The following is a 21,623-nucleotide window of genomic DNA, read 5'->3' as shown; positions in this document are numbered from 1 at the left end:
CAGAGCTTGGGCAAAGGCGACGATCACCCGATCTGCGGCGGCCGCGGTGGTCGAGACAGTGGAGGCTGAAGCTATGATGGCGGCGACCGCGGCGGCTCGGGTGCGGGCGAGGACGCGGCGGGTCCCGGCACTGTGGCAGATTCGGTGGCTGCCGCTGTTGCTGCTGGTGGTGGCGGCGGCAGCGGCGGCGGAGCAGCAGGTGCCCCTGGTGCTGTGGTCGAGTGACCGGTGAGCAGGGTGGGCCGGGGCGGGCCTCGCTGCGCGCCGCGGCGGCTGAGGCGCCCTCGCCCAACTCCAGGGTTGTCCTCGGCGAGGAGCGGCGAGGCCCAGGGGGGACTGTCTCTTGCTCGGCGGCCCCTAGCTAGTGGGTAGGGTCAGAGCTCTGGGCCCCACGCATCAAGCTGGGCGCCCATGGGCTTCGGATCTCAAGCCATGGGCTCTCGCTTCACAACACCTCTTCTGTCCCTTGACAGGGACTTGTGGGCTCCTGCGGTCGATACCCACGAGGGCCACATCACCAGCGACATGCAGCTCTCTACCTACTTAGACCCCGCCCTGGAACTGGGCCCCCGCAATGTGCTGTTGTTCCTGCAGGACAAGGTGCGCCTGCCCCAGCCCTGTCTCCCTTGATCCCGGGACACTGAGGCCCATTCCGCAAGGAAAGCTTCTGTGACCTTCTTTCAATTGCAAGGAGGTGTGGCTCCTCTCTTGGGAAGGCCTGTAAGAGAAGGTTCACTGGGAATGGTGTGGGCCTGGAAATGGCACCAACTTGATTGGGGGAAGCAAGGGGTCAGAGGCCAAATGCCTACTGAGTACCAAGAACTTAATCTGACCTACTCTACATGGTGGGGACTATCGACCCTCTTTACAGATGAGAAGACTGATGCCCAAGGAAGGGAATTGACTTGCCTAAGGTCACACAGCTAATGGGTAGCAGAGTTGTGATTCTAACTCAGTGATCATAATAGAGATAATCGAAAAATGATCACTTATTAAATTGCTTCATTTGCACGTGCTAAGCTGTTGTCATTATCTTGGTTTTACTGCCAAGGAAACTAAGGCTTGTAGAGGTGCAGTGATGGGCTGCTTTATGCACACCACAATTGGTTCCAGCCTGAGTCTGTCAGACACCCCGTTCCCCCAGTTTGTGCTTATAACCAGGCACTCTGTTTTCCCTCCCAACCAGGTCTCTATCCTCCCCAAAGCAGGCATGTAGACCATGAAAAGATTCTAGGGCAGTTTGGGATTGGTGTTTGGGAAGTTAGCGGGCTTCTGCTTGTCCCTTCCTCGTTGGTGGCCTGTACGGCTCATTCCCCCTGTGGTCTTGCTACGTCACTCGGTGGACACGCTGTGGCAGTCATGCTGGCCTGTAGTCCTTCCAGGAGGTGGTAAATAATGTAGTCTGATAGGAACTCAATTCTAGTTCCACTGCTTAACCAGCCTTTGGACATGTGAAATAATCTGCGAATGCCCGTTTCTGCATCTGTAAAATGAAGATAACACCTACATGAGAGGGCTGTGAGATGCAGTTCTTAAAATCCACGTAAAACATCTAGCTGTGGTCCTCTGCCTTAGGACATTCATCCACTTACCAAATATGAACTGCCTACTATGTACCAGCTATTAAATGTTGGGGACATAACATTGAGCAGAATAACCCAAGCCCCTACCCTGAGGAAGCTGACGTTCTCGTGAGGGCAACAAGTCAATGCTAACGTCATCTGTGGTATAATGTCAGTACTATAGTGTTTAGAGAAGAAAGAAGCAGGCTAAGGGGCCAGAGTGGTTTGAAACCCTGTTTAAGATAAGCGTGATCAGGTAAGGGCTCAGTGAGGAGGTGATATCTGAGCAAAGACCTAAATGGAGGGAGGGATGGAGCCATGTGGCTATGGGCGGGGGAGGGTGTTCCTGAGAGGAACAAAGGCCCTGGGCAAGGAATGCTTTTGGTGAGCCCAGGGAAGAGCTGGTGTTGCTGGAGTGTAGGGAGTGAGAGAAAGGGCTGAAGGTGATCAGCCAGTAGCCAGGAGATGAGGAGGAAAAAGGTTAATTGCAGTTCTAAATGTGGCAGGAAGCCTTGGGTTATTTCTAGAAGGAAGTGCTATGAGGAGATGGTGGTGGTTCCTGGGCTTCAAGAAGGAGAACCCAGGTGGCCAAACAGGGTCAGGATTCCTGCCCAGAGAGGAGAGGAGGCTGGGCAAGTGTGTATACTAAACAGAATGAGGTTAGGGAAGCTGATTAAGATCTCCTCTAGGCCTAACTGGGAAAAGCCAGAGGAAGCTGGGAGCTGTGGTGGAGGGGCAGCAGTTGAAGGACATGTCTAGGTTGCAGAGGAAAAGGGATGGGCGTCGGGGTTACTGTGGTCCAGAGAGCTCAGAAGACTTCAGTGCTTCCTCCAGTGCGTTCCAAGATCTTCACATCTTTCTCCTACCAAAACCAGACGGGGAGGGGAACTTCTCACCCTCCTTTAGAAAACGTCCCATCCAGACTGGACTTAGGTGGCTCAAGCTGTTGCAGCTGGCATGCAGGTTCTCCTTTTCTCTGATTTCGTTGCAGGGGCATTCAGTAAATGTTACTAACTGCCCCCCAGCCCCCTCCCCTAGCTTCCCTCTTCCCTACCCAGTTCCTCTTATGTGCAGGCAGGCAGCTGACTCTTACTCCTGAGGTTACCACAAGTCAGCTGCCCGTAGATTTCCCCCCAACCGCATGACTGCCTTCCGTGTTTTCTCACCCTCACCCTGCCAGGAGGGTGCTAAGGAAAAGAAAGAACCTTCCACCCCCACCCCCATCCCCACCTCCAAGCTCACCCTTGCTCGCTCTTTTGACCAGACCACATCTGACTCTAAATGAGATTTTGCTGGCCCTGCATGTGCACAGGGAAGGTGTCTACCCCCTGCCCTGGCCCTACCTTCTGAGCCTGCTGTCTTCCCTGCTTCCCCACTAGCTGAGCGTTGAGGACTTCACAGCATATGGTGGTGTGTTCGGGAACAAGCAGGACAGTGCCTTTTCTAACCTCGAGGTAAGAGTCCTCCCACAGCTGCGGGCCTTGGGGGCTGTCCTGTACCCCCTCCCCCAGCACAATAAAAACTGTTCCCTTAGGAACCAGAGATGCTGGTTTGGGGGGTAGAAAGGCCTGAGTGTCGGGCCAGGGGTATGCAGCATTTTCTTTCTGACCCGGAATGAGATTCCTGTGTGGGTGTGGCTTGCCAGAGAGGTTTGGGGGGCTGGCCCAGGTACACTGGTCCCTTGCTAACTCATCCCCCACCTCTTCTCTGTCCCCAGAATGCTCTGGACCTGGCCCCCTCCTCTCTGGTGCTTCCCGCTGTCGACTGGTATGCGGTCAGCACTCTGACCACTTACCTGCAGGAGAAGCTCGGGGCCAGCCCCTTGCACGTGGACCTGGCCACCCTGCGGGAGCTGAAGCTCAATGCCAGCCTCCCGGCCTTGCTGCTCATCCACCTGCCCTACACGGCCAGGTATGGCCCAGCCTCCAGCTGCAAGGTTCTGGGCCCTGGTAGCACAACTTAAAGATGGCAGTCCTCCCATTCAGAACCTGAAAGGCCTTCTAGAAGGTGCACTGTGCGGCCAGAAGAGGCAGGAAGGGTCTCTGGCTGGGCTGTGACTCGGAAGTTGGTGCCCACACTGAACTCGGCCTGTTGGGCCTCCAGAGATAAGACAGACGTGGGCCCTGGTGATGGGAAGCCACCCTGCCTCGCCAGGATCCATTCACGCAGCAGGTGGCAGGGCCGTGAGCAGGACTGTGAAGCTGGGCCGGGTGGGGCCATGAGGTCACACAAGGTGTGGAGGGAGCCCCCAAAGCCCCCAGCTAGTGTGTGCTAGGTGAAGGGGACTAGTGCAGAAGGACATGGTGTGGAGGGGGGCACACGCTAGAGGGGCAGAGGGGATACCACACGGGAGGGTGGATTGCAGGGGCTCTAATGCTCTGTCTCCTCCATAGCTCGGGCCTGATGGCACCCAGGGAAGTCCTCACTGGCAACGGTGAGTGGGGTCAGGGAGGGTGCACGTTTCCCACCCTTAGCCAGCTCTCAGCCACAGAGAGCTGGTCCACCACTCCTCAGCCCCTCCTCATTCCCAGGGCAGCCCCCCTGCTTCTTGGAGCAGCTGGTAGCTGAGCAGGGAAAGGCTGGCCCCCCGGCCTCATTCCTCTCTAGCTGGGCCCTGCCTGGCAAAGGTTTCGGGGCATCAAGGTGTCCTCTGTGCTGGCGTCTGTGGAGCCACTTATCACTCAGGCAGTGTGAATCCTGTAGTTTTGGGTTTAATAGACCAGCAACATTTTAAAAAACAGTTCCGAAGGCTTGTCTTCTTTTTGCTGTAAAAGACAGTCGTTCCCCATGGAAGGTCATCAGAAACCTGTGGGTAGCTTTGGAGTTTCTTCCACCTCTGTCTTTTCTCATTCCCCATCGTTAGGGCTTGACATTAGGGAATCGATGACTTAGGCCACAGATGTCCCAGGGGTGGACGGGATGAGAAGCAGCTGCTATTAGGAATCGCAGTGGAAACGGAAAACACTAGTGACGGTTGGTGGGAGCCGGCTCTTTGAGGGTCTCCGTTTCCCACCACAGAGGACATGTCAGTTGGCAAGGGTGGGGGGACTTCACAGTCCAGACATCTGGTGGTTCCCACCTCAACGAGGTGATCTCACTGAGTGCCACCATGAGAGGACAGTGATAGGGGACCTGGAAGGGCGCGACCTGGCCTCTGCTGGCTTCTGCTCGTGAAGGTCAGATGCTTTCTAACACCTGCTGGGGAGCACTGCCGTAGCGGCTGCCTGTGACCTGCTTCTCTGCTCTCCCTGTTGCCCCTTAGATGAGGTCATTGGGCAGGTGCTGAGCACGCTCAAGTCTGAAGATGTCCCGTACACAGCGGCCCTCACGGCAGTCCGCCCTTCTAGGGTACGTGCCCTCCCACAGGGGCTCTGGGAGGTGTGGGGAGAGGCTGCGTAGTGAGTCGGCCTGGAGGGGTGGGTGGCTCCCAGTGGAATATCTCGATGGGAGCTGGCTTATCCCCTCGGTCGATGTCAGGGGGGCATGAATAGGAACCGTAAAGTCCTGCTAATCCTTCCAGGTGCAGCTTCCCATGTTGCCCTGTCAGTCTTACAGGCTGCCGTGCTCGGGTAGTAAGTCCAAGTATTCCTAAATTGGAGGGACTAGGAATAACACAAAGTCTTAGGGGCCAGCCAGGGAAAGCTTCCTGGAGGAAGAGCCTCTGAGTATGACCGGTGGGAGTACAGATGGTAGAGAGGGTGCCTGGGGGGACAGTGAGGGCAGGCCACTGGGTTTGGGGCTTGCTCCCAGGGCTGTTGAGAGAAGGCTTGTGGGCTGTTTCGCAGGTGGCCCGTGATGTACCCATGGTGGCTGGGGGACTAGGTCGCCAGCTGCTGCAAAAAGAGCCAGTGCCAGCTCTGACCCAACCTGTGAGTTACAATGACACCGCTCCCCGGATCCTGTTCTGGGCCCAGAACTTCACAGTGGTATACAGGGACCAGTGGAAGGATCTGACCCCCATGACCTTTGGGGTCCAGGACCTCAACCTGACTGGCTCCTTCTGGAATGACTCCTTTGCCAGGTAAGGGCAAAGTGCCTGCCACTGCCGGTGGGTGTATTTGTTGGGGGAGTGCACTACGGGGATGCATGGCGTGAGACTGGTGGAGGGCTCTTGAGGTGAGGGGTGCTCAGAGTTCTGCTTCCCCATGCTCTCTAGTCCTTGGCTGGGACCCTGGTTGTTCATACTTCCCAGTCGCTTGGGAACTTGACTTCTCCCCTTGAGCAATCTGAAGGTGACTACACAAGGGTGCACACCAAGCCCCAGCCAGTTCTGGGGTTCCCATACCTTCCCTGTGTGGTGAGAGAGATAGCCCTCACCTCCAAAGCCCAACCTGGACATCTCAGTGACCCCAAGGGGGAGCCGAAAGGAGGAGGGGGCAGTGGGCTCGGGGGAGCCACAGGAAGGAGCCTTCAGCTGGAGGTGGGGGACCTGTGTGCTGGTTCCTGAGCTAGAATGTGACAGGGTCTCAGTTTTCCCATCTATCAAGTGGGGGCACGGCCTCTTCAGGTCGCTGCGAGGACCTGGGCAGGTTAGGGTAGAAGCAGACTTGAGGAATTTGTTCAAGGCCCTTACAGAGCCTGACAACTCTCCTCTCACTCTGGGCTTGCAGGCTTTCGCTGACCTATGAACAACTCTTTGGTACCACGGTGACATTCAAGTGAGTCTGAGGGTTGAGGTGTGGGTGGACTGGCGTGGCTCTGGCTTCCTCAGTTGCCTGACACCCCGTGGCCTCTGGCAGGTTCATTCTGGCAAACCGCTTCTACCCAGTGTCAGCCCGGCACTGGTTTTCCATGGAGCGCTTGGAAATCCACAGCAATGGCTCCGTGGTCTACTTCAATGTCTCCCAGGTCATGGGGCCCAGCATCTACTCCTTCCACTGCCAGTATGTCAGCAGTCTGAGCAAGAATGGCAATCTCCTTGTGCCTCGCACACAGCCCTCTCTCTGGCAGATGACTATACAGGACTTCCAGGTAGGGAGCCGGGAGGAGCCCAGGCTGGAGGTAGCAGGGCCCTGGCGGAGAGGGGAGGGAGCAGAGGTCTGAAATCTCAGCATCCTTTGGGCTCAGGAATGTGGTCCAGAATCCCACCCCAACGGTGCTCCCGTCCCATGAGATTTGGACCACCCACTAACTCGGGAACCCCAGCCCTTACTGGACCTCCCTCTGTGGGGCCACGCTGTCCTTTCTTTCCCCCAGATCCAGGCCTTCAACGTGATGGGCGAGCAGTTCTCCTACGCCAGTGACTGTGCTGGCTTCTTCTCCCCGGGCATCTGGATGGGGCTGCTCACCTCCCTGTTCATGCTTTTCATCTTCACCTATGGCCTGCACATGATCCTCAGCCTCAAGACTATGGACCGCTTTGACGACCACAAGGGCCCTGCCATCACTTTGACCCAGATTGTGTAACTCGGTGCCCATGGGGATTGAGGGTGTGAAGGTGTCCAGGTTGTCGCCTTCTCACCTCGAGGCATGCTGCACCGAAGGGTTTCCTGTCTTCCATAGCATGAACCCCAGACCCCTCAGCCTTGTCTTGCTCCCTGTTCTGCCCATTGAGGGGCTGCCCTGGGGCTGCCCACCCCCCATCTCTACCAACAAGGTGTACATATTCTGCATAGATGGTAGACCCATCTCCCAGGCTTGGTGGTTGTGAGGGGAGGGGACTTGAATGGCCTCTCCTCCTTCCCCTTTCTCCTTATTTATTCTCATCTCTCCACCTTCACCTCTTGCTGTTTATAGTGCTTTTGTGTCGTCGGTGTTCCTTCCCTAGGCTTTATGGGGCTCCCTGCAGCCCCATAAAGTTCCCTGAGTTGCAGGGTGGGGTACAAGTACTATTAACTGCCCAGCTTGACTGGTGTTAGCTGTTTTTTTGGTGATGTGCTAACATTAAGCAGTACATTCTGGTTTATTTCTGTGGCCTGAGAAGGAGGGGACCTCCACGGCAGGTGGCCGGGGTGTGCTCACTGGGTTTCTGCATGTTCCTGCCCGGAGTGCCTGGCAGGAGCCTGGGCTGCTCGGTGGCTTGCCTTCCTAATACAATAAAGAAGGGTTGCTATGCTTCTGCCTCTTGTCACTCATTTCTGCACTGTACACAAGGGATGCGCTTGGCAGAGGCCTGTGGGAGAGGCGCCCGTAGTCAGGCCAAGGGGGAGGTGGGAAGGCCTGTCGGGGCCCAGCTGGGCTGCCTCTCCCCGGGAGCCAGGGGAGAGCTGGAGGGTCTTTAGCAAGCTGAGCTCCTGAGCGGCTAGTGTAGGGAGGGGGCTGCAGGGAGGAAGGGCTGAGCAGGAAGGGCGAGGGTGGGCAGCGCTCGGGGGAGACGGCCGTGACAATGGTTGCCCCCTGTCCCGAGGGAGCACCCCCGGCTGCCGCAGCGGCGCGCGCCTGACCCATCAGGGCCGCGCCGAGCCTCCCGAGGGGCGGGGCGGGTGCGCGCGGCTCCCGCGCACGGATCCCTCGGTCGCAGCACCGGCCACCAGCGCGCCCCGCCCCGCCCCACTCCCCTCTGGGCTCTCCGCGAGCGGCGCCGCCTGCGGAGCCGTGCTGGTGCTGGGACCCTTCCTTTGGCAGCCCTCCCGGGAGGCGAGCCTGGAAGGCGGTGGCCCGGGCCGGGCGGGGAGGGGCCGGGACTCTTTGACGCGGCGGAGGGGTCGGACGGCGGCCGGCGCGCCGCCATCTTTGGTCCAGTGCGGCGGCGGCTGTGGTGAAGGAGGAGGAGGAGCCGACGGCGCTGGCACCGAGCTCTGACCATGGATGAGGAATACGATGTGATCGTGCTGGGTACCGGCCTCACCGTAAGTGCGGCCTCCGGCGCCCCGGGCTCCGTATCACCCCATCTTCCCCGCGGCGTTGCCGCCCCGGGCCCCATCCTCCTATCAGTGCCATCCGCGGCGCTCGGGTCCCCGAAAAAACAGCCCCATGCCCACCCCCCCCTTGCGACGTCACCTCTACCCACCGCTGTGGCCCCATTTCCAAGAAGCGACCCCCTTCCTTTCCGCCTCCTCAATTTCCCGGGACTCTGACCGCTGGACCCTTCCATCCTCCCCACCTCCGCCCGGGATAACGCACCTCCGCTCGGCCCGATAACCCTCAGTGTCCTCTGGCCCCCGCCCATCGCCTGCACCCCTCATTCGTCCAGCATCCCCTCCCATCTTGCGCTAATTAATCTTGGTGGGGATGAAGTACAAGGACCTCGGGTCAGAGGGCTTCGCCAGATTGGGTCCTCATCCTTCCTTCCTGGCTTTTTATGTGGCCGGGGGACCCAGGGAATGTTCCAGAAGTAGCAGCAGTGGGGGCACTGACCAGATTCCCGTTACCCCACCCTGGTCTTCCCATGGGGACCTCAGGCTGAGTAGTGTCGGCAGCCTTTGTCCTAGGGCTGATGACAGTGACTGGTGAGGGTGTTTATCTTCCCCCTTCCCTCAAATCCCGTTAGACCGCTCCCCTGAGAAACTCATCTCCCTCAGTCCGGGCGCAGAAGCCTCTTTCCGGGCCTGGAAGGCTCCTCAGGGTCAGGGGCAACTTGGAGGACTGAGCAGCCCAGGGTGGGGCCACCGATTCCAGGTCCGTGCTTCACTTCCCTTCTGGGTGGCCTTCCCTGTCCAGCTGGGTCTTCTCTGCGGCTCATTGTGCCTCACCTGTCTTTTCCTGCTACTCTATGTAGATAGATGACTTTCTTGGTGTGGTAGTTGCTGGAAGAGCATCCGTGTGTCTGCTGGACACTCTCCTTCCATGACTCCACTGTTTCTTTTTCTTCACTCCTTTACCCGGCAAGGTTATTAAGGAGACTGGTCGGATGGTGCTGTTGCCTCCAATTTTAGGGGAGGCAACTAGCCTGGGGTGGAAGGAGCTGTCCATTTGCTTTGCTTTTCTCTCCATTTGGGGTGGGGAAGAAATCAGGGCTGCTGGTGGCAACGTGGGCAGGTGGGAGTGCAGCCAGTGTCGTCCCTTCCCCAGGAATGCATCCTGTCGGGCATCATGTCCGTGAACGGGAAGAAAGTGCTGCACATGGACCGGAACCCCTACTATGGGGGCGAGAGCTCCTCCATCACACCCCTGGAGGAGGTGAGGCCACCTGCACCTGGGCCCGTCCCTTGTTAACCTCTCATGTAGGGGCACTGAAGCAGCTCCCCAGGTTCTCTGGGCAGGCGAGTGGGGGAGGCACCTCCACAGATCTTTGAGGTGCCTTTCTTTCTCCCCCTCCTCCTTGCAGCTGTATAAGCGTTTTCAATTGCTGGAGGGGCCCCCTGAGTCAATGGGCAGGGGCCGAGACTGGAATGTTGACTTGATCCCCAAATTCCTCATGGCCAACGGTGAGGGAGATGAATGCGGTATTGTGTGTGTGTGGGGGGGTGATTGGGACAACCAGAGGAGGGTTGGGCTCCATAGAAGGGGCCGCCGGAGCAGCTAGAGCTTCTGGAAGGAGCCATGCTGATGTTGTTGCCTTCCCCTCACCGCCCTGCAGGGCAGCTGGTAAAGATGCTACTGTACACAGAGGTGACACGCTACCTGGACTTCAAGGTGGTAGAAGGCAGCTTTGTCTACAAGGGGGGCAAGATCTACAAAGTGCCGTCCACAGAGACTGAAGCCCTGGCTTCCAGTGAGTGCGGGTCCCCTGAACCAGAGAATCCTGACGGCGGGGGCAGCCATCCACAGCAGGGCGCCCCTTGCCCATCGTCACATTCTCTGTGCAGTACCAGAAGCCCCTTGCTCTGTCTTCCCTCTACCTCCCCTCTATTGCCAGGAGGGAAGTCCACGCGTAGAGGGGATGTGGAGGGGAGATTGCTTGAAAGACTTCAGCCTTGGACAGGGCCTCCACTGACCAGTGAAACATCCCCAGTGTCAGAGCCTGCAGGGCCCTCAGAGCCTGTCCAGCCCAACCCCCTCTTTGTACAGATGGGGAAACTGAGGCCGAGAAGGGCGGAGGGGTGTTAATCTAAGGTCACACGGTAGTTAGCAAGAGAACTTAACTGGGAGCTAGGATACCTGCCTTCTTGGCCTGCCTAGTGGGAAGGAGAGGGTCGTGCCGCGATGCGAAGGCTCTCCTCATCGTCCCCGCAGATCTGATGGGTATGTTTGAGAAACGGCGCTTCCGCAAGTTCCTGGTGTTTGTGGCAAACTTCGATGAGAACGACCCCAAGACCTTTGAGGGTGTCGATCCCCAGAGCACCAGCATGCGTGAAGTCTACCGGAAGTTTGACCTGGGCCAGGACGTCATCGACTTCACTGGCCACGCCCTGGCGCTCTACCGCACTGATGAGTGAGCTGGGAAGCTGGCGTGGCAAAGCGTTCTTCGCCCAGCCTACACCCTGCCCTCCCCACTGCTGCCTGCTGCTCCCTCCCGTGACTTTTGTACTCAGTCACACACTCACCTGTCGCCTTTTCCATTCCTTCCCTGGGTTACACTCATAGTCTTCCCCAGGCCATTGAAGGTGGGGGGAATACGGCCTGGTGTCCGGGGGGGGGGGTGAGCCAGGGGTGTTGCTGTTGGAGCCTCTTCTCCTGACCCTGTCCCCCCAGTTACCTGGACCAGCCCTGTCTTGAGACCATCAACCGCATCAAGTTGTACAGCGAGTCCCTGGCCCGGTATGGCAAGAGCCCATACTTATACCCACTCTATGGCCTTGGTGAGCTGCCTCAGGGCTTTGCAAGGTGAGGGCATGGCTTCTTTCAGTTGGCAATACTGAGTGGGACTAATGCCAAGAACAGAAAGAACCCCCTTGAGCATTTCCGTAGCATTTTCTACTTTCTCGGTGTGGTTTTCATTTACTTTGCACTTTCCTTGGGAGCCAGGTCTGCAGCAGTGCTTTGAAGTGCATAATTGAAGAGCCAGACCCCCACAGATCGGACTTGCTCGGCTCCTGGCCTGAGTCAGGCAGCAATATGACTGGGCCGGAGGCCTTGGAACCTTGAGTCGGGGCTTCCCCAGAGCCCTCTGTTTTGTTCCCCAGACCATTTCCGCGAGGAGCTGTGCCCTCATGCCACCCTTACGTTAGCCCTTTGCAGGATGTTCTTGGCGACGGAGCCGGGAAGAACCGTTGGCTCTCCTGAGCTCTGCCCACCTGGGGCAGCCCTCTCTGCACCCCAGTGCTGGTGGGGGGAGGGTGCAGTGGTACTGGTCCTTGTTTCACCATTACTCTCCCCACCACAGATTGAGTGCCATCTATGGGGGGACATACATGCTAAACAAACCTGTGGACGACATCATCATGGAGAATGGCAAGGTGGTGGGTGTGCAGTCTGAGGGAGAGGTAAGCCTTCCCCAGAGTGCGGTCATGATGGTCCGAGCGGGGCTTGTTCGTCTCCTTAGCGGCTCTCTTCCCAATGACGCTGGCTCTGCTGGGTTTGCTGCTCCTCAGCTCTTTGGGCTGGGTACTGGGGCTCCAGAAGAAGACTACATAGCCATTCCTGTTGGTGAGAGGTATCTGTCAGCCTATGGGCCGTGTCACCAGTGCAGGGAGTGTTACCTGACCACAACGTCTCATCAGAGGGCTTGCCCAGCCCTGCATGTCGGGGTATACCTCCCTGAGATGCAGGACGCAGCTGTGTGCTGCAGGAGGGGCAGTCAGTGGTGGCCGCTCCGAGCAGCGCCCTGCCTGCCGGAGCTGTCAGCCCTAGCTCTGGGCCCATCCCCACAACCCTGTCACCTGGGGTGGTGATTGGATGGGGCCAGGACTTTCTGGTGCTTTCACAGGTGGCCCGATGCAAGCAGCTGATCTGTGACCCCAGCTACGTTCCAGACCGTGTACGGAAAGCTGGCCAGGTGATCCGCATCATTTGTATCCTCAGCCACCCCATCAAGAACACCAATGATGCCAACTCTTGCCAAATCATTATCCCCCAGAACCAGGTCAACAGGAAGTCAGGTAGGCCAAGCCCCACCGACTTCCTCCAGTGTGTTATCTTTGGGGTGATTGCCGCTTCCCATCAGCCTTGGGGCTCTCTGCCTGATGCCTCCACGGAGGAATGGGGACCTGCATCATAGTCCCCATGTCTTGGGGCCCTAGGGATTGGGTGGGTGGACTCGTCACTTTCATGAGAGCGGCATCTTGGCTGCTGCCTGCTGTACGAGGCTGGAGAAGGGCAGGTAGGCCCGAATTCAGCCCGCCCCCGGGAGCCCTTCGTGTGCCCGAGTTAATGAGCCCTTTCTGCGGGTAGACATCTACGTGTGCATGATTTCCTACGCACACAACGTGGCTGCTCAGGGCAAGTACATCGCCATCGCCAGCACCACAGTGGAGACTGCCGAGCCCGAAAAGGAGGTTGAACCGGCCCTGGAGCTGCTGGAGCCCATTGACCAAAAGTGAGTGGCTGGGGGGAAGAAGGGAGTCCAGGAGTTTGGGGAGTGGGGGCACCGGGACCAGGGAGGGCAAGGCTGGTTTGGAGGCCTGACCCTTCCCGTCCATCTGCCCCTTAGGTTTGTGGCTATCAGTGACTTGTATGAGCCCATCGATGATGGTTCTGAGAGCCAGGTAAGCAGCCTGTCCCGGCCCCGGCTCCTGGCTTCCTGCCCAGGGCCCCAGCCCAACTCACTCTGGGCCCCGGCTCTGGCTGTTTCCAGGTGTTCTGTTCCTGCTCCTATGATGCCACCACACACTTTGAGACCACCTGCAATGACATCAAAGACATCTACAAGCGCATGGCAGGCTCCGCCTTTGACTTTGAGAATATGAAGCGCAAACAGAACGATGTCTTTGGAGAAGCTGACCAGTGATTGCTGACCCTCCCCCCGCCCCGGGTGCCCTCTCCCCCCACCGTGTCTGTTCTCCAGGACTGGGGAGATAGGCGTGGCTGGGCACCCCGTTTCCAGCGTTCTCTGCTTCCCCCACCACATTCCTGTCACCCACCTCGTTGATACACTGACCAAATCCTTAATCTTAGTGACGGTTTGGGAGACGGGGGTTTCCATAGCATCCTCTTTCTTGGCCCTTCCTTATCCTGGGAAAAGAGGGTTCCTCTCCTTGTGTGTATCTCTTCCCCCACCCCTAATTCTTCTGCTCTGTTTGGGAAAAAACGGGAAGGAAAGCTTACTTCTGCCCCCACTGCTTGCCCCCTACTGTAGTGGCCTTTGGAGGTGCCCCCGCCTCCTCCCCCCAACTCGCTTGCGTGTTGGAGAGAAGGGGCCCTCCCAGCACAAAGTTGCATTCCCCCCCAACCCCATTAATTTATTCTAAGTTATTAACTTTTGCCCACCCTGTCCGAGAAGGGAATGCTGTGCTCTTCCCTCGCAGTCTGCTGGTGAGGCCGTGGGGCTGTGGAGCAGCTCCCCTGGCCACCTGGGCAGCCTGGAAGGGAAGAGGGCTTGGGTGTGGCCCCGTCGGAGGTGGAGCTTGTTGTGTTTGTTTCTTGTTTTTTCATTTGTGTCCTCTGGTACTTGCTGAGAGAGAAGAAATGTGAGCAAAGCAGGAGGTGGGAAAATGGATCCAGACCCCAGTGTGCCCCGCCCCACACCTTTCCCTTAGTGGTGGGAAACCCTTATCTTGCGAAGTGAATGTGTGCCCTTCCCCAACCTCTAGTGTATTTCACAGGAAACAAAACCTCCCAATAAAACTGTGTTGAAACCTAAGCCCAGATCTTTACCTTTATTTCCCAAAAGCTGGGCACTGGGCAGGGCCTTGGCTTCCTGGGCTGTCATGAGTTCCGGACACTAGCTTAGCTTGCCTCCTGATGGCTATAAAAATGTCATTTTCTTCATGAGGAAAACCCTTGGGGGTCAATGTGAAGGAAACAGGGAAGGGTCTGGCCTGGGGTGGGGGCTGAAGTGGAAGGAGCAGGATCCCTGCCTCCAGGTTAAGGAGGGGGAGGAGGCAGAGGGGCCCCAGGCCCAGCCTCATGGTCAGGGGAAACGGGGTACTGGGGTCCAGTCTTGGATGAAGGTCAAACTGGTGGAAGCAGGGGAACTAGGGCGGCCTCAGGCAGGGAGGCAGCAGGGTGTGGGATCTGGCCTTGGGCTGGGTCAACATCAAGGAAGTGGAGGGCCCGTGGGTCCAGCCTTGGGGTCAACAGGAGGTAATAGGACTGGGAACCCAGTCTTGGGCCTGGGGTTAATGTTGAGGAATTGACGGGTAACCGAGGGAGCGAGCGAGGGAGGTTGGGGATGGAAGGCAGCAAGCGCAGAGGACCCGAACCCAGTGTCCGGCGGTCTGCGGGGGCGGGGCGGGGCGGCAGGCGGTCACGTGACGGGGCGGGGCGCCGCGCGTTCCCTGGTGGCAGACGTCACGGCGCGGGCCTCTGCTGACTGCAGCGACTGCGTCGGCGCGGCAGCCACCGCTGTTACCGGCGTAGTGTTGCCGCTGCTGACTTCTTTCGCCGCGGCCGCTGCCGCTGCCGCCGTCGCCGTCGCCATGGCTCAATACAAGGGCGCCGCGAGTGAGGCGGGCCGCGCCATGCACCTGATGAAGAAACGGGAGAAGCAGCGCGAGCAGATGGAGCAGATGAAGCAGCGGATCGCCGAGGTGCGGGCCGGGCCGGGCCGGGCCAGGCCGGGGTGCCACCGAGCATGCGCACCGCCCACTGCCCCGGCCCACTGGGTCCCCGTGCGACCCCGGGCGGCGGGGGTAGACCGCTGGGTCCGGCCCGACCCTTTCTTGCTGACTTCCAGCAAGAGGCAGAAGCGAGCCAGTGACAGTCTGCTCATCTGTAAAATGGTCCCAGAAGGCTGTGCTGAGTTAGCTTGTGACAAGCCTCCAACTGGAGGGAGCCACAGTCAGTGGTTCCATTGGTCACATTGGGGCGCCCCTCGCGGGCACAGAGTATCTTGGCTCTGTCCCCTCAGCCCCGAGAGCGAGGTTTCTGCCCTGAGCCAATGGATACAGGGAAGGGCAGGTCCCGCAGGCTCCTGCCAATCCACTGGCCACTGAGGCTCATTCCAGAGTCCTTTGCCCTGTGGCAAAGGCAGGCACGAGCATTAGGGGTGCTAGTGGTTCGCAAAGGGCTTACGTGAGTGGGTGGTGGGTGGTGAGGAAGGAAGGATCCCTCCTCCTAGGCATTTGCTTGAGACTCCTTTGGAAGAGCATGGACTCAGGACAGGAGGGGAGAGCAGACTCCTACCTTACTACGTACTGTGGAAGCCAGGCCCAAGGAAGTGGCCTCAGTTCATGCTGTGACCAGATCCTCCGTCTCAGCGCTGACCATCTGGCCAGCTAGAGGTGCCTATCTCTATTGGCCACATCCCCTGGAGGCCACTGGCCAGAGAGGGACCTATGTGGGGTGCGGCTGGGCTGGAGTGAGGATGCCTTATTGTTGAGGAAAGCTATTGTTGGCAACATTAGAACAGAGAGGGAGCACCATTGTTCATTGGAGGACTAGGTACCTTGGCCACTCTTCACTCTCTGCTGTCACCCCTTGGCTTGAGTCTCCAGACCTGCAGCTTAAAGGCTGGTTATGAAAAACGTCAAATGCAGGTAGTAGAGTCCGTGGCTGAGGGAGCCCTGGCCACAGCCTGAGGCGTGGAGGGGCCACAGCAGTTCAGAGGTCACAGGGAAACGACCCCATTTGACTCCCTCCGCACTGAAAGAGCTCCTCGCAGTCCTGTGGAACTTTCCATCAACCGAGGAGAGGGCATGTGTCTTTCCCAAGGTCACATAGTGAGGCCAGGGGCATATCTGGGACTAGAATCCAGGCCGGGGTCTCCACTTTCATGGTGGGCGGGTGGGTGGCCCTCACCGCGACTCTCCCTCCTGACAGGAGAACATCATGAAATCCAACATTGACAAGAAGTTTTCTGCACATTACGATGCTGTAGAGGCAGAGCTCAAGTCCAGCACCGTGGGTGAGCCAAGCACACATGCCACCCGCTCCTGCACCCAGAGGCCTGTTGCTTCGCTGGCTCCAGGTGACCGACCTGTACCCTCTTGTCTCCTCGCCTCATAGGACTTGTGACCCTGAATGACATGAAGGCCAAGCAAGAGGCACTGGTGAAGGAACGGGAGAAGCAGCTGGCCAAGAAGGAGCAGTCGAAGGAGCTGCAGCTGTGGGTCCTCTCTTCCTCAGAGCAGCCCCACCCCCTCGAGATGTAGCTAGTGCTTGGGGTCCGGTCAGGCTCTTCCTGCACCTTGAAGGGGAGAACCTTGTGTCATAATCAGAGCCCTGCCCATGAGCTTGAAATGACCCAGGGCAGTAGGACTCCTCAGGGTCTGCACCATGTGTGCCCCACACTGAGCACACACGTGGCTCTGGGTCAGGGAAGGGGCCTCAGGGTGGGGATGTGGTGCATGATGGTTATCCGTGCCTTGGCAGGAAGCTGGAGAAGCTGCGGGAGAAGGAGCGCAAGAAGGAAGCCAAGCGGAAGATCTCCAGCCTGTCCTTCACCCTGGAGGAGGAAGAGGAGGCAGGCGAGGAGGAGGAGGACATGGCCATGTATGAGGAGGAGCTAGAAAGGGAAGGTGAGGGCAGATTTGCAGCATGGGGCTGCAAAGGGGCTGCTGTCCCAGGTTTCTGGCTCTAGAGTGAACAGGCACATCCAACTCCCAGCCTTGATCGCCCACTGTGTTCGTGGTCCTGAATGTCGCATGTTGGGACAGGAGAGTAAGAGTCAAGTCTGCACTGTGTGCCAAGCTGAGTTGGGGCAGGTGCTCGCCTTTAGTGACAGAGTGAGTCAGAGCCAGGTGTGTGGCCTATGGTAAGGGGCCGAGCCTTCAGTGTGACAGGCTGCAGAGGGGGCCCCCCAGGTACCCACCCATTTGTGGACGCGCTACCTTTCCAGTGCAAAGGCGCCTTTGCTCCCTCAGACACTGGCATTGATGCCTCAAATCCTCCGAGGTTCTCCAGATCACAGCTGATGGGTCTCCTGTCCAGCTGCTGGCAGCGGAGACCAAAGTGAAGGTCCCTTGGCAAAGGCGCCTTTTACTGTTTCCCTGAAAATAAGACCTAGCCAGACGATCAGCTCTAATGCGTCTTTTGGAACAAAAATTAATATAAGACCTGGTATCATATCATATCATATCATATTATACCAGGTCTTATATTAAAGTAAGACCAGGTCTTATATTAATTTTTGCTCCAAAAGACGCATTAGAGCTGATGGTCCGGATAAGTCTTATTTTCGGGGAAACACAGTAGCTCTCCACAGGTACAAGGTTGGACAATTAAGTTCACGCACTCATCCTAGAACAAGTGCTACATATCTCACTGCTAAATATCACTACAGTCACCTTTGAAGTACTCCCCTTGGGAAGCTATGCACTGATGCCAGCGCCTAGTCCACCCTTCAAAGCAATTTGGGAACTCTTTTTCTGGAGTGACCATCAGAGCTGTCGTCATATTACCCTTGATGTCCTGAATGTCATCCAAATGTCTTCCTTTTAATATTTCCTTTATCTTTGCATAAAGAAAGAAGTCATTGGGGCCCAGATCAGGTGAGTAGGCAGGGTGTCCCAATACAGTTATTTGTTTACTGGCTAAAAACTCCCTCACAAGACAGCGCCCTGTGAGCTGGTGCGTTGCCGTGATGCAAGAGCCATGAATTGTTGGTAAAAAGTTCAGCTTATCTCACTTTTTCACGCAGCCTTTTCTGCACTTCCAAATAGTAAACTTAGTTAACTGTTTGTCCAGTTGATACAAAGTCATAATGAATAATCCCTATAATACCAAAAACGGTTAGCAACGTTGTTGCAACAAGTTCGGGAACTTCCTTGTCTGTCAGACCTCCTATTGTGAAGAGGAGAGTGCAGGCTGCTGTGGCTGGGAGCAGAGAGCAGTGTGTCCCAGCCAGGTTGTCCCAGGAAGCCTCCAAGGAGGTGTCGTTTAAGCTGAGGTCTGAGCATCAAAGGTCCAGGGTGCCCTGGAACCAGGACCCATCATGCAGCTGATTCCTGTGTGTTCTTTGGCTCCAGAGATCACCATGAAGAAGAGGAAATTGGGGAAAAACCCAGATGTGGACACAAGCTTTTTGCCTGATCGAGACCGCGAGGTAAAGGCAGCCTGACCCCAGTCCTGGCTCTGACCTTGGCAGAGGCTTTTGCTCAGCGAGCAAAGCCCTGCATGCCCTCTGAGCAACCCTGGGCGTCCCTCCTGTACCTATTTCCTCTCCCAGGAGGAGGAGAATCGGCTCCGGGAAGAACTGCGGCAAGAATGGGAAGCCAAGCAGGAGAAGATCAAGAGTGAGTGCTCACCAGTGGGCCCCGCGTGTCCCGGCCTGGTGCAGTGAGAGGCTGGGTCTGGGGGCTGAGCCCCAGGGATCTTGTGGGGGTTGGAGACACTGGGTTCTGGAGGCTAAGTGGAAATTCTGCTTTGTAGGTGAGGAGATTGAAATCACCTTCAGTTACTGGGATGGCTCTGGGCACCGGCGGACAGTCAAGGTGGGCAGTGTGGGGCTTGCACCCTGCTCCCAGTGCCCCTGGGATTCAGTGAGAAGGAGCTTTAATCCTGACTTTGGAAGCCGGCCCCTTCATGTGGGTGGCCCCTGGGGATCCTGGGGGCACCAGGGAAGAGGGCCTTGTAGGGGTAGTGAGGGCTCCAGGGGCCCGCAGGGCGCTGCCTTCTTGAGAGCCCTTCTCCATCTTCCCCTTCCAATGCCTTGGTGTCCTGGATGCTGGCTCTCGGGCCTGCTCTGCAGATGAAAAAAGGCAACACCATGCAGCAGTTCCTGCAGAAGGCGCTCGAGATCCTGCGCAAAGACTTCAGTGAGCTCAGGTAGGGTGTATGCGCGCGTGCATGTACGTGCACGTGTACGCCGTGTGCATGTTCGCGTGGAGCCTGCAGCCGCAGCCCTGGTACCCGCACCCCTGAGTGGCTGCTGCTGCTTGCGGCGCACCAGATGACTGCTCCTGGGTGGGAAGGTGGCGTGCCGGCGCTGTGCTCCTGAAAGGAGGGTCAGGGTCCTTTTGCCATCCCTCTCAGCATACACAGCTTAGGTGGGAGCATCAGCCTTCACTTTTCAGCCCCGAGGTGGAGGACAGCTAGCGCTCTCGCCGCCTGCCTCAAAGCATTGGTGGCTGCCTCCCAGCTCTGGCGCCCATCTCCCTGCCCAGCCGCTTCTTCATCCACCTCTGTTCTCCTGCCTTTCTCTCTCAGGTCCGCAGGGGTGGAGCAGCTCATGTACATCAAGGAGGACCTAATCATACCCCACGTGAGTCCCTTCTCGCTCCCCGCAGCCGGGGCCAGGGTGGTAGTGGGCTTTGCCGTGCCCCGGTGCTTCGTGGGACAATCTTTGCTCTCCTCTTTGGCTCGGGCTGGGAGGGCGCACTATGTGTAGCTGTCCGTCCGTCCAGCCTATGGGCAGGCAGGCAGGTGGCAGACACTGAGCTGGGCCATCAGCCGTGACTTTTCCTGCTCTGGGCTCCTAGCACCACAGCTTCTATGATTTCATCGTTACCAAGGCGCGAGGGAAAAGTGGTGAGTGTGCCCGACCCTGCCACTCCCCTCCCCCAGCAACTCACCCCCAACCTGTGAGGGCAGCAGCCCGAGGGTTGGCTCGCTTCTTTTCCCCTGCAGGACCACTCTTTAATTTCGACGTTCATGATGATGTGCGGCTGCTCAGTGACGCCACTGTGGAGAAGGATGAGGTACAGGGCTGCAGGGGCACTGGGCTGGGGGAGGGCGGAGCAGTGGAGGGAAAGAGAAGTGGAGGCATCAGGCCCCCAGCTGGCCCTGAGCCTCCAGGCCTGCCCCTTCTTCCTCCCTCAGTCACATGCGGGCAAGGTGGTGCTAAGGAGCTGGTATGAGAAGAATAAGCACATCTTCCCCGCCAGCCGCTGGGAGCCCTATGACCCCGAGAAGAAGTGGGACAAGTACACGGTGAGGAGGCCCTGGTGCTGGGCTGTTTAGCTCGAGCTGGGAGGATGGAGTGGGCCTGGCTGGGGGTGGGCTGCACTGTCCTGCCACGGACCGTAACTGATGGGCCAGCCCACCCCTGCTTAGCTCAGTCTCTCTTCTCTGTCCCTTGTTCTCTCACCAGATCCGGTGAATGCAGAGGCGGAGCTTGGCTCCCCCCCCCCCCCCCCCCCCCCCCGCCCTGCCTGGTTTCCTCCAGTCTCCCAACAACCCCAGGTCTCCAGGACTCCAGGCTCCCCGCTGCCCGCTCCCATGACATGGCTGATCATCCCCTGCCCCTGACTCTGTCATTTGCTGTTCTTTTCTTTTCCAACAAAGAAATGTACATGTCAGAATCAGAGCACCTGTACTGTGTTTTGTTTTACAAAATATTTGCTGAGATAAAATTCACAGAACATGAAATTTATCACTGTGGCCATTTGAAAGTGTACAATTCAAGGGTATTTAGTACATTCATGATATTGTATAAATGTTACCTCTATTTAGTTCCCGAATATTTCCAATACCCCAAAAGGAGACTGTACCCATTAGCAGTCTCTCCCTGCCCCTGGCACCCCCTAGTCTGCTTTCTGTGTGTATGCATTTGCTTTTTCTGGAAGTTTCACATAAATGGAATCATATAATATTTGTGGTCTTTGTGTCTGGCAAGAAAGTGTGTGTTTGGTGGGGTGGGAGGGTGGAAGGGGATTGGGCAGGAATGCGAGTCTTTGGAGGAAGAAGGGGGGCATTTGCAACCCACGGGCCCGGCAGGCCCAGCTGTCTCTGCAGCTAGCCTGCTCTCCCCAGGGCACTTACGTGGCATTGTGGTTCTTTACTGTGAGTGGGAGGGGCGTTCCATTCCAGGCCCTTGGGCTACTCTTGTGTCTCCTAGCTGCCCTTTCCATAGAGGACAGGGCTGTCCTGTGGCTCCCAGCCACCCTACATGGCTATCGCAGGTATGCAAACCCACCCTTGCCCTCCTTGCTCTGGGCCCTTCCCAGTCCCGACACGGGAAGGCTGCTGTGGGTGACCTGCTCAGACTGCCCTGACACTGGTCACTGTCACGACCCCAAGGGGCGAATGCGGATTGGGGGTGGGTGCTCCCCAGTTCTCCTTGCATAAGCTGAGGCAGGCAGGCCTGTCTCCAGAAGGCAAGCTGATCCTTCCTTGCTCCTACCCTTCTTCCCCTTGCCTGAAGCCAAGCGAAGGGGGCGGGACAGCCCCCGGCTGGTGGGGAGCTTCCCAGCCAGATCTGGCCCTAGTTACCTGGCAAATTGTGGGCTTTGCTGGGTACACAGGCTCTTGTGCTCTTCCATG

At 57.7% G+C, this 21,623-nt stretch overlaps 3 protein-coding genes across 4 annotated transcripts; all 3 read left to right on the top strand.

Moving 5' to 3' along the window:
- The first annotated feature begins 2 nt into the window (after positions 1 to 2).
- Positions 3 to 7,616, top strand: ATP6AP1 (ATPase H+ transporting accessory protein 1). Its single transcript, XM_081043660.1, has 10 exons — positions 3 to 228; positions 474 to 600; positions 2,942 to 3,016; positions 3,280 to 3,473; positions 3,956 to 3,996; positions 4,825 to 4,910; positions 5,348 to 5,583; positions 6,173 to 6,220; positions 6,302 to 6,533; positions 6,759 to 7,616. Exons 1-10 carry the CDS (start codon positions 74 to 76, stop codon positions 6,966 to 6,968), a joined length of 1,404 nt encoding a protein of 467 aa, XP_080899786.1. The 5' UTR covers positions 3 to 73; the 3' UTR covers positions 6,969 to 7,616.
- Positions 7,617 to 7,992: 376 nt separating this feature from the next.
- On the top strand, positions 7,993 to 14,121 carry GDI1 (GDP dissociation inhibitor 1). The gene is made up of 11 exons (XM_081044031.1): positions 7,993 to 8,350; positions 9,513 to 9,620; positions 9,769 to 9,868; positions 10,021 to 10,155; positions 10,617 to 10,815; positions 11,076 to 11,207; positions 11,707 to 11,806; positions 12,250 to 12,421; positions 12,714 to 12,858; positions 12,973 to 13,027; positions 13,117 to 14,121. The coding sequence occupies exons 1-11, from the start codon at positions 8,306 to 8,308 to the stop codon at positions 13,267 to 13,269; spliced, it is 1,344 nt and encodes a 447-aa protein (XP_080900157.1). The 5' UTR covers positions 7,993 to 8,305; the 3' UTR covers positions 13,270 to 14,121.
- Positions 14,122 to 14,772: 651 nt separating this feature from the next.
- Positions 14,773 to 20,952, top strand: FAM50A (family with sequence similarity 50 member A). Of its 2 annotated transcripts, none has more exons than XM_081042798.1 (13): positions 14,773 to 15,010; positions 16,242 to 16,326; positions 16,428 to 16,527; positions 16,794 to 16,939; positions 18,389 to 18,465; positions 18,589 to 18,655; positions 18,792 to 18,853; positions 19,111 to 19,187; positions 19,569 to 19,623; positions 19,841 to 19,889; positions 19,989 to 20,059; positions 20,181 to 20,291; positions 20,452 to 20,952. In XM_081042798.1, exons 1-13 carry the CDS (start codon positions 14,900 to 14,902, stop codon positions 20,458 to 20,460), a joined length of 1,020 nt encoding a protein of 339 aa, XP_080898924.1. In that variant the 5' UTR covers positions 14,773 to 14,899; the 3' UTR covers positions 20,461 to 20,952. The 2 variants fall into 2 exon arrangements, with proteins under 2 accessions (XP_080898924.1, XP_080898925.1); XM_081042799.1 differs by lacking the exon at positions 14,773 to 15,010 and adding an exon at positions 15,567 to 15,703.
- The last annotated feature ends 671 nt before the right edge of the window (positions 20,953 to 21,623 follow it).

Source organism: Rhinolophus hipposideros (assembly GCF_964194185.1).
Source record: "Rhinolophus hipposideros genome assembly, chromosome: X".
NCBI lineage: Eukaryota > Metazoa > Chordata > Mammalia > Chiroptera > Rhinolophidae > Rhinolophus > Rhinolophus hipposideros.
This window is presented reverse-complemented; position numbering and strand designations above follow the sequence as displayed.